This window comes from Pelophylax lessonae (assembly GCF_965119305.1).
Source record: "Pelophylax lessonae genome assembly, chromosome: 2".
NCBI lineage: Eukaryota > Metazoa > Chordata > Amphibia > Anura > Ranidae > Pelophylax > Pelophylax lessonae.
In genome coordinates, this window is record NC_138769.1 from 547,262,978 (window position 1) to 547,280,656 (window position 17,679).

Genomic DNA, 17,679 nt, shown 5'->3' on the forward strand with positions numbered 1-17,679 from the left:
TTTTATTACTGAGACATTCTTTGAACACCTGCATAAAACTTTTGCACAGTACTGTACATTTAGAATTGTCTGGTATTAAAAGGTAGTGATTTTAGAGCTAGCAATTGGCTTTGAGATAAAACGCCCTTTCTCCAGTGCCTGTGGTGGTTGGAGTAAACTGCTCCAAACATTGATCTTAGGACATTAGGGAAAAGCTGTTCCTTAATCTCCTAAGCAGCCCATGAATCCGTAAGCAACAAGAATTTTGTCATGTTCAGGTTCAGAGCGGTCATTCTGTGTGTGTCCCTAGGGGCGTGATTCTAACTGTGATTGGCTGTGGCTTGAGCTGTAGGAACAATGATCAACGGTCCTACATAGTAGAACCGTATGATCATTGTTTCTACACAGGGGAGAATGACAGGCGGCTTGTTTACACTAGCCGCCTGCCTTTCTCCCTCTCCCCCGACGATCGCTGAGTGACCGGCGGACACCGGGTCCGCGGGTCACACGCGCGCGGGGGGGGGGGCTTGGTCCGTGACCGCGCGGGAGCTCCCCAGAGCCTCATAGGCTAGTGACGTACCGATAAGTTACTCTGCCTGTGAGGGACTGACCGCCGCAGTATATGTACTTGCGGCGGTCGGCAAGTGGTTAAATCTGGTTGGTCTTTACATATGGAGCTTTTATATGGAGTTTTTCTGCTTTTATACCCTATTGCCCAATGAAACATTGTGAAAGAAGATTGCTTATTCGTTTGCACAATTGGGTTACCTGATATCTTTTCATCATCCTGTTGGTCTTCCTTCTTTTCAGCATCATCAGCTAGAATTTCATCAAGCTCATCATCGCTGATTGGCTCATACTCTTCTCCAGCCACAGAATCATCTGACGGCTCTTCAACAAGCTTAGAGAACTGATCCCCTGCAAGTCACAAAACAATTGAAAGTGGTAACCTTGTAGTTGGTACTCTTGCAGTTAAAAGTAACTTGAAGCAACAACTATATTGCCACATCCTAAGAAGCCAAGGACAATTGAAGATATAATAGCCAGGAGGCCTAGTTCTAGTTGCTTGCTGGGCTGTTATTCAGAACAGCTTCCTTCTAACTCAAATTTTACATCTGTTCAATTCTGAGACATGGAGCCTGTTCACACATTAAAATGCATTTCAGGCAGAAATGTAATTGATTCTTAGGTCTATGTATGTAGATCATATCTGCTGGTCCCAGATAACAGCAACCTGAGAAAAGGTTTCCCTCCTCTCCTTCCCCATCTCTTGCTCAGCTAAGAGTGTTCCAAGTCTGTCTTTTCAGTACCAAGGAATTTGTGCAGGTATTACGTCTGAACTTTAATGATAAACAGTTGCTGTACATTAACAAAGATACCACTGCCAACCAAAATTAATGTTCCATCAAAATTACTAAACTTGTTTTGCATCTTTTGTTCTAGTGTTGAATGTCTTTAATAAACAGAAATTGAATAAATAACCACGGTAAATCCAAATAAAAAAACGTATATTCGTACAGTGCCTATAAAAAGTTTACACCCCCTTGGAAATCAATAGAAGAATAATGGCAGAAAAAAAAAAAAAAAACAAGTGGTCCATCTAGAAAACCACATTTTTTTTTTTTTTTTACTTTTTTTTTTTGTCTGCCCCAGCATAGATCCAGGTTTGATCCAAGCATGTTTGAATCCATTTACTGTTGACTAACTCACTTTTCTGGAAGTCTATTCCAAGCATCAACTACCCTTTTTGGTAAAATACTAAAATGTGTTTTGAACTTTTCACCTGCAAGTTTGAGATCATGTCCTTATGCTCTTCATTTTAGCTTCATATAGAAAATACTGCCCCTCCTGAACCTTTTTCCTGCTCTTAACCACTTTACCTCCGGAAGACTCACCCCCCTTCATGACAAGGCCATTTTTTGCAATACAGTACTCTCTTACTTAAACTGACAGCACTGTACCCAAATAAAGTTTGTCCTTTTTCATACAAATAGAACTTTCTTTTGGTGGCATTTGATTACCACTGCGTTTATATTTTGCACTAAACAAAAAGCACCAATAATTTAGAAAAAAAAATAATGGGATTTTTGACTTACCGTAAAAACCATTTCTTTCATGTTCATTGACAGACAGCTCCTAATCATCCTAACCATTGGGTTATACTGCCCCCTCTACAGGAGTAGGACACTAGGCAGAAAAAAAGTCTGGCTACGCCTATGGGCAGTCCCAGGGGGTATACTCCCTATCCCTGCTATAGGTTTAGGTTTTGTTACAAGTAGTATAAAGGGATGACCCCCGTGGTCCAATGCCTGCAGACTGAGGTAATCCGCTTGCCAGTTTTCCACCCCGGGAATGTGTACCATTCTGCCCACCTTAGAATGCTGGCTACCTACAGAGCGGCCAGGACACTTCTTGTGCCCCCCTGGTGATTGACATAAGCCAAGGTCGTGGAATTGTCCGATTGAATGCACACTGGACATCCCTGAAAATTATGTGTCCAATGTTCCAGGCACAGTCTGATCGCTCCGAGTTCCAAGACATTGATCAGTAGTCTGTACTCTTCCAGTGTCCGGATCCCCTAAGCAGAATTTTTGCCGAGGACACCTCCCCAGCCGGACAGGCTGGCATCTGTGGTGACCACTATTCAATACAAGGGGAGGAAGGATTTGCCCAACCGAAGCACGAAACCACCATATCAGGGACTCTCATTCCCCGGCTCAGCCGGATCGGTTTGTCCAGAGACAGTGAATTCTTGTCCCATTTGGCCAGAATTTCTCTTGCAGGGACCTTGTATTGAACTGTGCAAACTGAACCGCCTCAATGGTAGACAACATCAGGCCTAGCACAAGCATGCAAGTCCGGAGGGATGACCATCTGCTGGACAGCAGGAGACATGTTGCAACCTGCAGTTTCTGGAGTTTGTCCAGAGGAAGGAGCACTCTGGCTAAGAGCCGGGTCCAGAGTCAGACCCAGATAGTCCAACTTTGTGGACAGAACCAGAACAGACTTCTGAAAATTCAGAATCCAGCCAAACTCCCTCAAGCTCGTATGGTATTTTCCAGGTTTTCCACCAGAGCAGTAGGAGACTCCACTCGCAGAAGGAGGCCGTCCAAGTAGCCCAGTACTGCGATCCTCTAATGGTGTAACAATGCTAGCACTGGGGCCAACACTTTCGTGAAGACCCCAAGAACAGAGGCAAGACCAAAGGGTAACGCCACTTACTGATAATGCTCCTCTCCCACGGCAAAGAGGAGGAAGTGCTGGAGACTGACACATATAGAAATGTAAAAGTAAGCGTCCTTGATGTCGATACAGGTAAGAAAATCCCTCTGATGCAGGGAAGCCACCACCGTGCGAATTGACTCCATTCTGAACTTCTGCACCCGCACAAAGCAGTGCCTTGTGGTACAGAATTGGATGCACCTTGCCTTCTTTCCTGAGGACTGTAAACAGATTTGAGAAAACCCGTGAAAACGTTCCGAAGTCAGAACTGGGACAATCGCCCTTTAAAGTCAAAGGTCTTGCACCGCCCAAAAAGTCTGTAAGGGGACCGGGGACAGTCACACGGAAGGAAGAACCTTACCAGAGAGTAAGAACGAAACTCGATCTTGTAGCTGACCGAATGACCTTGTGGACCCACTTGTCTTGTACCAGGGGAGTCCACAGGGTCCAAGAACCAGCGAAGACCTTCCCCCCATCCCAGATATGGGTGAGGGCGCACCTTCATGCTGAAGGGGCCTTTACACAGGTCTGGAGAAGCCTGCTCTTGACTTACCAGACAAAATTTGCTTGGATCCTCCAGAGGCCTTGAAAAGCTCCCATCTCTTTTCAGTCGACCCAGAGGGAGGAAAAAAACGTATTATGAGCTGAGGGGGGGGGGGGGGGGGGCCCACATTTACGATGAGGGTCCTTGCCCTTAGTAGCCTGCGGAAGAAAGGAAACCCCCCCCCGTGAGACCTTTAAATGCTGTCATCCAGCGTAGCATCAAACTGGCAATCTCAATCTGTCAAGACCTTTTGAGCCAAAAGACATGCCGAAGAGCTAGGGGAGGAGCCGCATCACAGATAAACTGCAGCCCCTGGACCAGCTGGTCCTCCAGCTCAGCAAAGGCAGAGGAGAGCTACTCCCCCTCCAGGTCACGGCACAAAAGCCTGGCCCATTCGATCAGAGTTTGGGACACCAGGGCAATGGTGAATATCGGCCTCAGTGCCGAACCTGCCAGGGTGTACATACTGCGGGCCACAGCCTCCGCCTTCCTGTCAGCCGGATCCTAAAAGGCCTGGGGACTCTTCAACTGGAATCATGGTTGGCTTGTTTAATCTGGAAACCAGAGGGTCCACCACCGGTGGAACAATCCACTTTTTAAGAAGTGATTCCTCATAGGGGTATAGTCTAGCAAATTGCTTAGGAACCCCAAGGGGACGCTTTGGCTGTCCTCACTCTTTAGTGACAATTCTGTCAAAATAGGAGAGGAAAGGGAACACCTTTTCCGCTCTGGATGGCTTGTGAGTGCCAAAAGGGAACCTGCGCCTCAGTTTCAGCTGCGTCCTCCATCATTAAGGTCTCACGCACAGTGCGTCCACCAGCGCCTTTTTTGTACACGGTTGCAGAAAAGGAGGAATCCTCACTACCTGAGGATACCCAGGTGCATGGAGACCCAGCAGGGTGACCCACGTCCGCCGTTGCCGAATCAGATTCAGGATCTGATGAGACAGATGAAGCAGGGGAAGGCGGGGGGCACTTTGTCAGCCCGTTGCCCAAAAGCCACCTCCACCCGGGACACACAGGGACTCCAGGACCGCCGTCAGTGCATCGATGGATGGATGGGACCCAGAGGGCCCTGCAGCCTCGGAGAGGGGATCAGGTGGGGGAGATGTGCACCAAAGACTCCATAAGTGACCAGGGGGACCCCATAAAAAAGTGTAAAACACTGCTATAGGACAACCCCCACCGCTCTGGCAACCCACCCGGTTGCCAGCCACAGAGCACCAATCGATCCTCAGAAGAGAGGGAGGGGACCCCACCAGATTCACAACTCCGCAGAAACCATGCACCGCAGCCACCAGAATATGCACTGCACGAGCAGCAATCAGGAAATGAAAGGATCCAGGAGTCAGGACCAGGGGATGAGAAGGGGCTTCCACCCGCAAAAACGCTGCCCAGAAGGCCCACAGACATGGCCGCCGCTGTTTTCAATGGCAAATCAACGCAAAATGGCTGTCGGACTACACAAACATGGCCGTTGTGCATTGCGGCACAAAGCTAAAACATGGCAGCATCACGAGGCTCCCAAGGACCCAGGAGGAATCCTGAGGCCTCAAGGTCAGGCCTTGGCAGGAGCTCCCACCAGGTACAGCCCCCCGATCGTCTGGTCACCGGCGGTGCACCCACCCCCATCGCCAGCATAGCGCCCTGCCCCCACCCCAGGAGTTGGACCAGACCACCCACACAGCCCCAGCATAAGTGGAGGGGGTGTAGGATGGGGGAGACAGATGAGGAGGGTGCCTGATGGGAAGAAGAGGAACCCAGGAGTTTCGCCCTGTAGCAGTAAATCTTGGTTGGAAAGTAGAGCTGCACGTCCAATCCTTAAAAAAATAGTGATCTCGATTCAACCCCCCTCCCGATCTTAAAGCGGTGTTCCAACTGGGGGGAAAAAATGTAAAAGTCAGCAGCTACAAATACTGTAGCTGCTGACTTTTAATATATAGACACTTACCTGTCCAGGAAACTCGCAATGTCAGCACCCCAGCTGGTTTTTGGATCAGCTGTGGGGTTCTGCCTCCGCCATTCATTCTAAGGGAAACCAGCAGTGAAGCCTTTTGGCTGCACAGTCGATTCCCTGCGCATTCTAATTGGCTCAGCGGCGGAGAAAGGTGGAGAGGGGATGAATTTCCAACGGACGGCGCTATCTCCTGGAAGTGCGGAAGGGTAACTGTGCAAAACAGGTACCCGTTCCCTCCTCTCCCCTGAAAAGTGCAAAATGTGTCACTGTAGGGGGAGCAGAGGAGCGGAAGTTCCACTTTTGGGTGGAACTCCACTTTAATCTGGTATTTCCAAAATTCAAGGTAAACAAAGCAGAGCCTTTCTCTGCTCAGGGCGGTCATACAAAATAAAGGCAGCCGGCAAAGTTTATCACAACATTGTTCAGCGCTGGGATAAAAATAAAGATTGTATCATTTGGTTCTTTTGCATCAAAGGGATGAACTTCGTTCTGCAAATGAGGGCAGTTTATCCACTAAAAGACTAAACCTTTTTCTGACACTTCCTGTTTACAATCAGTTAAAATCAGTATTTTCTGCTAGAAAATTACTTAGAACCCTCAAGCGTATATATATATATATATACATACACACACTGTATTTGCGCAGCAGTCTTTCAAATGCAATTTTTAGGGAAAAAATACACTGCAATGAATTTAAAAAAAAAAAAAAAAAAAAAAAAAACCTAAACAGTAAAGATAGCCCAATTTTTTTGTATAATGTGAAAGATGTTACGCCGAGAATCATGATCTTTATTCTAAGCAAAAAAGGATTTTAATTTTATCCAGAATCGTGCCGCTCTATCGGAAAGTGGTGAATTTATCTCCAATCAGCAGAGGAAGTATGGCATTTAAGAGTAGTTTTTGGGCATAAAAAAAAAAAAAAATCCGCCAAAAGCAGCTAAATGCATTTAAATCTGCCTAAGCGCTAGGTACGCTTAGCACTTCAGTGTTTATTTGATTGGCAGGAATTTCAATTTATTCTGGTCATTGAGTTGAACAAACGCCCAAAATACCAAACTTTGCTAAGCCCGTCTAAACAGATTTGAAAAAACACAGCTTAGGTGAGTTTTTAACACTGATTTTACCCTCTCAGGAGAAACAGCGTTTAAAATAAACCAATGTGCATGAGGCCTTAAAAGGAGGAAAGGACTTCCCTATTAGGAGTGGGCTGGAGATCTACCAAGCTACAGAGTTTCTTGCTTGACTGGACAGGAACACATGTAGGTTGAGAGAAAAAACATGCTTGCTCCAGGTCAACAAGATGTTGTGCTGGAGTGGCCTTGAATAGAATTACACAAATGGAACAGCTTTAAAAAGGAGACCATCATGAGACCTAGCACTCCACTAGAAAATCTCACTTGACAGATCTCTTTAACCTTGATTCTCAGGCGTGAGTGGGAAGGGGAGGATTAGGGAAGATGCAATGTATCCAGGATCAGACCCAAGTATTTCAGGAGAAGAGAGGGCTGAAGAGCAGAATTGTGGAAAATGATTACCCCACCAAAAACCTGTAGCATCAGAATGGTCCTGTGGCTGTTGACAGATAGCAGAAAGGGAGAGGAGTTCTTTAGGTAAAAATTGTCCAGAAAACCTGTGACTTGGATGCTGTGAGTTCTTTGCAGTGCTAAGATCATTGAGAACACTATGGGAGCACAGGACACGCCAAAAAGCAGTGCAGCAAACTTGATTGCCTTGGAATGCAAAGTGCAGAAAATGCCGATGTGGTGGAAAAAGAGTATTTTGAGATTTCTGTAGGCCATTTGCAGATTGCATATTATTTGGCCCCTAAGTCCCAGCTCCCTTGCACCTGTAATCCACCCTCCCCAGTGGAGAGTACAAAGAATAAAATGCAAAACAATGGTTTAAATAAAAAATAAAAAAGTACTCTGGCAAAAAGACTGGAGTCTATAAAGTGGGTAGGGTTTTAAGTAGAGATCGACCGATTATCGGTAAAGCTGATATATCGAGGGCCGGAATCGGCCCCTGAGGTTACAGATATTGCCAATATTTTTGGAAAGTGCATGTACCGGAGTGATGCCTGCAGCTAGAGGCATCACCCCGGTACCGGCGCCCATAGCCAACGGTCGGCTGTCTTGTAATAACTGATGCGGTTGAGAAGCCGCTCGGCTCTCGTTACAAGGCGCGGGAGGGGACGTAACCCCCCCCCCCCCCCCTTCCGTGGCTCGCCCGGGTCTCCCGTCCCACCGGGAGACCCGGGCAATCATCCTGCGCGGCTGCCGAAGAGAAGACTTGATCAAAGCCGCATTCGGCTCCGATTGGGTGCAGGAGGAAAATGGAGGCCATCGGTTCCTTTATATGCCGCCCCTCCTATTCAGGTTTCTTGCACCAGGGGCCCTGAAGTTTCTAGTTCCACCGCTGGGAGTCACGCAGCCTCCCTTCTCAGAGTCTTCCTCCCTTCTATATACAGGGGTCCCCTCCTCTTCTGATCCATCTCCCTCCCTCATCCTGTCATCACATCACTTCCGGGTACTCAGCGCCAGATTCAAAATAATTACAGCATTCAAAACAGCCAAATTTGCCGTTTTGAATGCTTTTAAGTGTAGAGGAGGGGTTTGGGGTCCAGATCCCTCCACAAGAGTACCGGTTTAAAAAAAAAAAAAAAAAGAAAAAAAATTTAATGTACCCAAATATCGGCCAATACCGATATGCGATGACCAAAATATCGGCATCGGCAAATAAAAAATGATATCGGTCGATCACTAGTTTTAAGAGTATTCAATTGGGGTGACCCTAGCAAGTTATTTGTCAGTGTCCAGTCACCTGACGGTAGCCTGCACATTACAGCTACGATTAAGATATGTTATTTAGCCCTTTTATATATCCATTTATCTACCCCTTATAAACAATTTCACATTTGCATGTAGGAACATTTGTGGCATTATAAAGGGTCAGTAACCAAACATTACACATTTGGGCTGCATCACCCACTGACCTATTCTATCTCTTGAGGAATCCAGCAATGAAACCGCAACACCAAAATAACTGAATTTTTTCCAACCACCTCCAGGTCATGTTACTCCAGGTTTTGCAAATTTAAAGTGATATTAAAGTCTGGTTTTCCTTTTTTTTTTACAAATGACAAACATGTTATATTTACCCGCTCTATGCAGTGGTTTTGCAGAGAGCAACAAAGATCCTCCTCTTCTCAGGTCCCTCGCTGGTGCTCCTGGCCCCTCCCTCCTGCCGAGTGCCCCCACGGCAAGCAGCCGCCGCCCTGCAGTATATGTACGTGGGGCGGTCGGCAAGTGGTTAACTGCAAAAAAATGTGCATTTATTTTTTATTTTTTTTTTGTAAAGGTGAACTTATCCTTTCCGTATCATCTTTTATATACTCAAATGACAGAATGGTTTAAATATGCAATCTCCTAGAAGATTGATATTTGAACTTACCTTCAAAATTTTCAGTTTTTTCTGTTTTACGGTTAGTGATCACATCTTGCACATTTTCAGTTTCTCTATCCCCTCTGTCCAGAGAGGAGTTGTTTCGGCTGGCAGCATCAAAGCCTTTATCACTCTCTCTCTCTTTTGTGTCACTTCGTTTCTGCTCTGTTGGTGTGGGGACCTCAGTAAGTTTAGTTCTCTCTTTCTCCATATTATCAGGAACAATTTTCTCTCGCTCTCTTTCCATGTCTCGCCTTCTGTCTCTTTCTCTATCCCGATCTCTTATTCGATCTCGCTCTCTATTTCTTAGCCAGTCTTTATCAGCTTCTCTATCCCACTCTCTTGGCCTAACATCTCTCCTTTCACGATCACGTTCTCTGTCCTTGTCACGGTCCTTGTCCCGATCATGCTCGTATCGATCTCTGTCAGGGGCTCTTTCCCGGCTGTCAAACGATCCAGATCTTGAATGTACCTGACGATCAGAATCGGGTGAACTTCTTCGAGAGCTGTGACTTCTAGAGTCCATGCGATCTATGAACAAAATAAACATTACTTAATTTTAGATCTAACTAAGCTGGCACATCCCTCTGGGAAACAACAGTCTGTGAAAAGGGGCTGCGCTCTCACTGCATTAGTTACAGGATGATCTGAACCCATGAATGTGTGCCAAATGGTATGCCAATACGACTCCCAATCTAAACAGTGCAGACCTGTGTAGGAAGAAGTTAACACCAGATAATAAATTTAAAGTGTAAAAAATGGAAACCACCTAAAACAAATTTCATAACACAGAAAAAGATATACAAACATTAAACTTAATTTCCAAATGAAAATGTATAACACACTACTTTGGTTAAGGGGAGGTACCTTTCCTAAAGATTTTAACAGACTAACTTTAATACATGTAATAATTATCCTAAAATAATTACTGGATAGGACTCAGTCAATCTGAATACCATTTTATTTCCCAGAGATTGGGGGAAATAGGGATACAAAAAGATTATTTGCCTGTATACTAAAAGGGAACCACGTCTGCATCACCTGACCCCTTCTCAAAAATATTGCTAGAGATAAGGTGCTCAACTTAAAACCCCAATAAAAGCATTGTGTGCGTGTCGAAAACCTGGTCTTTGAGAATGTCCGTGGGAGGGCCGAATCGCGATGGAGATTCTGGTTCCTCAATGTTGTCAAGTCTGGCTGGCAGTGGAACGCACACGGAAGTGCGGACACCACACTGGTGCCTGGACTTGCTGGATTACACATCTGTCCTCTTTACATTGTCAATATGTATTGTGAGTTTGCCTCTACAACATTGTAGGTGAATTTTTTTTTTTTTTTTTTTTTTAATATGCGCATTGTCAAATAAAAAGGAACGTATTACACTACTTTGGACACACTCTTCCATTTATAAGCAATAATCCCATAAGGATCCACAGGAAGTGACCCAGTTTCCACTTACCAGAACAAGTTTTATAGACCCACATGCAGTATTGCTAAGGGGTCCACGTTATCTGGAGCACTAATCACTGCATGAGAATTATAGGATTACAGCACTTCAACAATTTTGGCACAGAAGCACTTTACTTGATTACTGCAGACTTTCACTGGCCCATTGCTTGTTTACATTATTGGACTAAATTTTGCACATAGAAGTTCATATGCTGTTTTGCACTTTAATTATTTAGAATGTCATATTGTGGATGTAAAGTTCAATTAGTTGTTGCACTTAAGCACTTTGTTAAACCAATGGATTAGGAAGACCCATTGGCATGGTGTTTTGCACATTTGATGTTGTAACTATGTTTAGTGACACCATGGTTGCGCTGTGGTTTATATTTTTTTAGAAAAAAAATTCTGGCTACACCCATGGGCAGTCCCAGGGGGTATACTCCCTCTCTGCTATAGCCTTTCAGTTTTCTAACGAGCAGTGTCAGGAGAAAACCTACTCCTGAGAGGGGTGGGTGCTGTGTCCATCAATGAACATGAGAGAAATGGATATTACGGCAAGTCAAAAATCCCATTTTCTCTTTCGTTCATTGACGGACACAGCTACTGGGACATTCCAAAGCAGTGGTAAAAATGAGGGGTGGGAACTAGAAAATTGCCAAACCTAAACATTAGCCAACCAGGCAACAGGGGCTCAACCAAACAACCGGAGCCCACCTGAAAAAAACAATACACCCTCAAAGAGGATCAGGCCCCCTTACCACAGCCTGCAAAACCTTGGGGCCAAAGGAAGCATCCGCAGATGCAAACACATCCACAAAACTTTGTAAAAGTGTGCACCGACAACCAGGTGGCCGACTTGCAAACCTGCATCACTGACGCTTGATGGAAGGCCCAGGAGGCACTAAGCGCCCTAGTAGAGTGCCTTGACAGAGAAAGGTGGAAACTGACCCCTGATGGAATAGGCCTGAACCACAGTCTGTCTGATCCATCTGGAAATGGTCGCAAAAGGAAGCAGACAACCCTTTTCGAGGTCCATCCGTGAGCACAAATAGAGTCTGACTTTCTGAAAGACTCCGTATCTGCCTAATTTCCCAGGCCACATCCAAGGCATGCAAGGCAATTTCCTTGGGATGTTTAGGCCAAAGGAAACATCCTTTCCATCCAAAGGTTATCAGAGACAACTTTTGGAAGGAACGACGGACAGGGGCGAAGAACCACCTTATTTCTGTGAATCACCAGGTAAGGTGGACAGGATAACGCCGCCAGCTCCGACGCCCTGCGTGCAGAAGTGATAGCCACTAAAAAGGCCACCTTCTGAGACAATGTAAGCAAGGGAAACTCCCGAATATTTTCAAAAAGGAGGCTTCTGCAGAGCTGAAAGCACCAAATTAAGATCCCAAGGCGGTAACAGAGCCCGCACTGGAGGAACCAAATGAAGAAGAAAGGTACGCACCAGGAAGTGTGTGGCCGAAGGTCGTTTGGAAGAAAACTGCCAAAGCAGACATCTGGCCCTTGTTACTCAAGCCCAATTTCTGTTCAACCCCCGTTGAAGGAAGATTACGATCCAAGACACCGTATATAGGTCTTCCACGTACGATCGTAGATCTTCCATGCTTTCAACAGGGTAGGAATCACCGACTCAGATAAACCCCTATCCTTCAGCACCTGGCGTTCAACAGCCAAGCCGTCAAAGCCAGCGACTAAAGCAGGATGGAAGATCGGTCCTTGGGACAGGAGATCCTCCCTGAGAGAAGATTCTGAGGAACGTCGGTGACTAGCCACACCAGATCAGTGTACCAAGCCCGGCGAGGCCAGTCCAGAGCCACTAAGCTGACCGGAATCCCTTCTGCCTCGATCCTGCGTAGAAGTCCTAGCAGAAGCTTGAGAGGAGAAAAGGCGTAAATCAGCCGATACTGACCCCACGTGGCCACCAGCGCATCTGTGGCATCCGCCAGAGGATCCCTTGACTGAGCCACCTTTCTGTTGAGCTGAGAGGCCAACAGATCTACCTCGGGAGTGCCCCACCGAAGACAGCTGATGGAGGGACCACTCCCTGTGGTCCAACACCTGCCAACAGATATTCCACCTGTCAATTTCTCACCCTGGGAATGTGTACGGTGAAGAGGGCTGTAACAAACCGTTCTGCCCACCTTAGAATGTCTTCTACCTCCAGAGCTGCCAGGACACTTCTTGTGCCCCCTTGATGAATAACATAAGCCACGGCCGTGGCATTATCCGATTCCCCTGGTTGTCTGGTTTGTCATTCTTCCTTGCTCTGTGTAATTGTTTTGTAGAGAGCAGTCCTAATCTTCCTCTTCCCCCACTGCCGCTTGCCAAGAGAGCACTCATGCATGCTTGCATCATGCAACCCACACAGAAAATGCCTGGTTACACCTATACACGCCTCACTCTCAGTGTCATTTAGGCTGGGTTTGCATCTGCGTGTTTCTGAATACATGGAAACTTGCACAGAAAACACGCTTTGATGTGCGTTTCTAAAATGCGCAGCATCGTACGTTGCACTTTCATTACCATTTAGGCTGCATTCTCATCTGCACATTTCTGAGTGCATGACAACCTGCAAAAAAACGCACACTCTGCCGTGTATTTCGAAAACAAAATCACATCTGCGTTACCATTCGTTCACACATCTGCCTGTTTCCAAACGCAAGGCAACCCGAAATAAAAAAAATATATGCTTTGTGGTGTGTTTCTAAAATGCGCAGCAATGTAGGTCAGGTTTCTGAATGCAACCAGCACAGAAAATACGCATATTGTGCATTTCAAAAACACACAGCAACGCATGTGTGGCAACCTGCACAAAAAAAAGCACACTTTGCACATTACCATTTGTTCACATTTGCATGTTTCCTAATGCATGGCAATTAGCAAGAAAACACACACTTTGGTGACCATTTTGAATACACGTGGCAACATGCGCCTTGCTCACATTACCATTTGTTTGCATCAGCGTGTTTCTAAGTGCATGGTAACCTGCAATAAAAAATGCACCCTTTGCCATGCGTTTCAAAAGCGCACAGCAATGTGTGTCACGTCAATGTTACCATTTAGGCTGTGTTCTCATTTACACTTTACCATTCGTTCACATCTGCGCATTTCCAAATGCACGGCAATCCACAAGAAAATGCACATTTGCACCCATGCGTTTCCAAGTGTACAGCAACCCACAAGAAAATCCACACCATGCCATGCTTTTCAAAAAACGTGCAGCAACGCACGTTGTGCTTGTGTTACCATTTGTTCCCAATCCATCTGCATAGCAACCTGCTTTTTCGTGTGCTTATAAAATGCACTTGCATTAACATTCGTTTGCATCTGCACGTTTCCAAATGCACAAGCCACAAGAAAACATGCTTTGCCATGTGTTTGAAAATGCGTAGCAACATGTTACCATTCGGGCTGCATTCACATCTGCACATTTCCAAACGATTGGCAACCTGCACAGAAAACGTGTGCTTTGCGATGCATTTCGAAAACCCATGAAAACGCATGTCGTGCTTGGGTTACGGTTCATTTACATCTGCACATGTCCGAAAAAGCACGCATTTGTGTGTAATAGTGGAAGTCTGCGATAGTGGAGCTGGAAGTCACGTGACTCATGTGGTGCGGTTTGTACCAGGGTTGTCTATTAATTCCTCCCAGCAACAGCACAGTGAGCATTCTGAACAGGCTGTGTGTGAAGCGGTATCCTGTTTGATTTTAATGATGCTGTGATCTGTGAGGAGGGACCTGGGAGCTTTGGACTCTTTCTGAAGGCGTGACTGGGCAAGACTGAATGATAATTAGGATGTATTCCATCCCAACCACCATCAGAGCTGTGAAGGAAGTTACACCATTTGCACAGTCTGAAAGACTACAGAGGGGTGCGTTATAGGATAGAGATGCAGCAGGAACTGGCTATGGAAAGCAATCTACATCAGACTATACAGACTGTCACATGGTACAAAGCCACAAAACCTCAGAATATCTGCAGACAACAGAGCAACATGGTACTAGAAGTATGATCTATGCTGGGACTGATCATTCCATTCAGTTCAAGTAAAAAAAAAAAAACACACTGGAGTTTAGCTTTAATCTTTTTGAGTGCATGTTGAAACCCTGGAGCACTGTAGTGTAAAGGAACTTTAAAAGGAGATTGTGCCCTTAAGAGGAACTTCTGATGGACAACTAGCAGCTCAAAACCACCTCACTTTCCAGGTATGCGTGATGACATCATGGGTTCCGCTTCTAAGTTATCAGTCACTCGTCATGCGATTTCCTCATTGCCCTGTTGAGAGAAACTTCAAGTAACTTGGCACATGACAGTGTGGTGGGTTTAGGCTGCTAGTTGTCCATCAGAAGTTCCTCTTAAGGGTGCATGGTTATTTTTAAGTGCCTTTACACTGGTTCACTAGGATTAAAATGTGCACTCAAAAGAGTCTAATCTATATTTTTAATAATCTTAGCTATTTTAAATGGAAAGCGCAATGATGGTTCTATTTTTTTAGCTACACTTTAGAGAATTTGTGCTCAGGAGGCGATTGAGTGCTATAAAAGACCAGAGGTACCATAAAGGAAGTGCGGAGAGAAAAACCAGAGGTGTTGAGGTTTTTGACCCCTTAAAGGGGCAGTTTGACGTACCCCTCCATATAGGTCAATGATTTCAGGTGAGAGCATACCGTGTTTGGTGGTGAAGCACTTTGAATTCATAATTGTAGGGTTCATGGTCACTGTGGATGAGTGAAAATTGGGGACTGTCGCCTATTGTGAACACTAAAGTGTAACTGTAACCTTAACCACTTCTGGACCGGAAGTATTTGCCCCCTTAATGACCTGGCCATTTTTTGCGATTCTGCACTGCGTTACTTTAACTGACAACAGTGCAGTCGTGCGACGCTGTACTCAAATGAAATGGACGTACTTTTTTTTCCCCCCCCACAAACAGGGTTTTCCATTAGTGGCATTTGATCCCCTCTGCGGTCTTTTGATTATGCGCTATAAACAAAAAAAGAGCGACAATTTTGAGAAAAGCAGTATTTTTCACTTTCTGCTATATAACATTCCCAATAAAAATTTAAAAATCAAATTTTTTCATCATCTTCGGCCAATTTGTGTTTTGCCACATATTGCCACATATTTTTGGTTAAAAAAACCCCAATAAGTGTATTTTAATTGGTTTGCGCAAAAGTTATCGCGTCTACAAACTAGAGGAAAGATTTATGTCATTTTTATTTATTTATTTTTACGAGTAATGGTGGCGATCTGCGATTTTTAGCGACATTGCGGCGGACTGGGACATTGCGGCGGACAGATCTGACCCGACATTGACACTCTTGGAGGGACCAGTGATATTACTACAGTAATCAGTGCTAAAAATATGCAGTTACTGTAATAATGACACTGGCAGGGAAGGGGTTAACACCAGGGGCGATCAAAGGGTTAAATGTGTGCCTAGGGGGGCGATTGTAACTGTGTGGGGGTTAGACTTGGTGGTGGAAACAGGTCTCCTGTGTTCCGAAATAACAGGAACACAGGAGCCCTGTTTTAATCAGTGACAGATGATTCTGTCAGTCCCTACAGCGATCGCCGGGTTCCCGGCGGCTATCGCAGCCGCCAGACCCATTGCTTAGCTGCAGGGCTAGAGAGCGGGCGCGCCACGTGCCAGAGACCCACTCCTGCGAGCTGCCGTGCAGGTACGGCGGTTTGCGCAGGAGAGCCAGCCTGCCGCAGTATATCTGTGGCGGCTGGTCTTTAGGTGGTTAAAAAGCTTAAGGTCTCCGCTCCAGCTCCTGAAAGTCCATCTAGTGTTTCCTGGAACGGGTGCTGGCTGGGCAGGAGTCTCCTAACATACCGATGTGCATAGACAAAGGTCCCAAACACCGCACACCTAGAAAAGCCATTAGTAAACAGGTGAATGCAGCCCCAAACAGCTTCATCCAAAGCTTTGCCCCCAATGTGTTTCAACCCCACTCACAGGGCTTAATCATGGAGGGGTCACTAAAGTGTGACTGCTATACATATTGGACACTTGCTATTCAAACTACTTCCTGCCCAACCTATAGCCGAAAGCCAGCTACAGCGCATGCTTAGTTTGCCAGGAGGGCGTCCCATGATCGCGCTGCACGTGTGCCGCTTTACAGATCAAGGTAAAAGGGTCAATTACAGCAGCCCTTTACCACATGATCAGCTGTCAGCCAATGACAGCTGATCACAGGATGTAAACACAAGTCGGTTATCAGGTTTCTTTCCTCACAATCAGGGTGAGGAGAGAAAAAATGCCGATAACAGGTTATGGTAAAGGGACATCGGCACGGATAATCAGGACACTGATTATAAGTGTAGTGCCCAACAGTGCCACCTAGCAGTGCCGGAGAAAAATTACCTGTTTGCAAAATTTTATAATAAACTATAAAAAACTGGATTTTTGTCTTACCATAAAATCCTTTTCTCTGCTGTTTCACTGACAGACACAGCTTCAAGTCTTCGGACCATTGAGCTTATGCGCTCTCTCTCTCTCTTTGGGAGTAGGACTATGCAGAAACCTTTTGGTTACGCCCCTGGGGCAGTCCCAGGGGGTATACCATCACTTCCTGCTGTAGGACTCCAGATATAAATAAGCAGTGTCAGTAGAATAACTCAACCCCAACAGAGGGGCGGGTGCTGCGTCTGTCAGCGAACGTCAGAAAAAAGGGTTTTACGGTAAGACAAAAATCCAGTTCTCTTTTTCGTTCACTGACAGACACAGCTTCAAGTCTTCAGACCATTGGGATGTCCCAAAGCAGTATCAACATGAGGGGTGGGGGAAAAAAACACAGCAAATGCATAATTCGTAAAAAGGCTAAACCTAGCCAACCAGGTAACAGGATCTCAACTAGGAACAACTGGAGCTCACCACCAGGAAAAATTTTCACCCTCAAGAAGCGGAATACCTCCGCAACCGCAGCCTGCAAAACTTTGCGGCCATACGCCACATCCGAAGATGCAAGTATATCCACCTTATAACATTTTTGTGAATGTGTGTACAGACAACCACGTAGCTGACCTTGCACACCTGAACCACTGACGTCTGATGATGGAAGGCCCAGGAG

The 17,679-nt window shown here is 45.8% G+C and overlaps 1 protein-coding gene across 7 annotated transcripts in view; it reads right to left on the minus strand.

Moving 5' to 3' along the window:
• The window catches only part of ZC3H13 (zinc finger CCCH-type containing 13), a 179,051-nt gene that overhangs the window by 40,254 nt on the left and 121,118 nt on the right, over positions 1-17,679 (minus strand). For 4 of the 7 annotated variants that reach the window (XM_082247570.1, XM_082247567.1, XM_082247566.1 and 1 more), the window contains 2 exons: positions 9,152-9,673; positions 748-897 (listed from right to left, as the gene is read on the minus strand). In XM_082247570.1, coding sequence (XP_082103696.1) covers positions 748-897; positions 9,152-9,673 — 672 coding nt within the window. Of the gene's footprint in view, positions 1-747; positions 898-8,858; positions 9,015-9,151; positions 9,674-17,679 lie in introns of all 7 variants that reach the window. The other 3 variants (XM_082247569.1, XM_082247568.1, XM_082247564.1) reach the window with 1 other exon arrangement.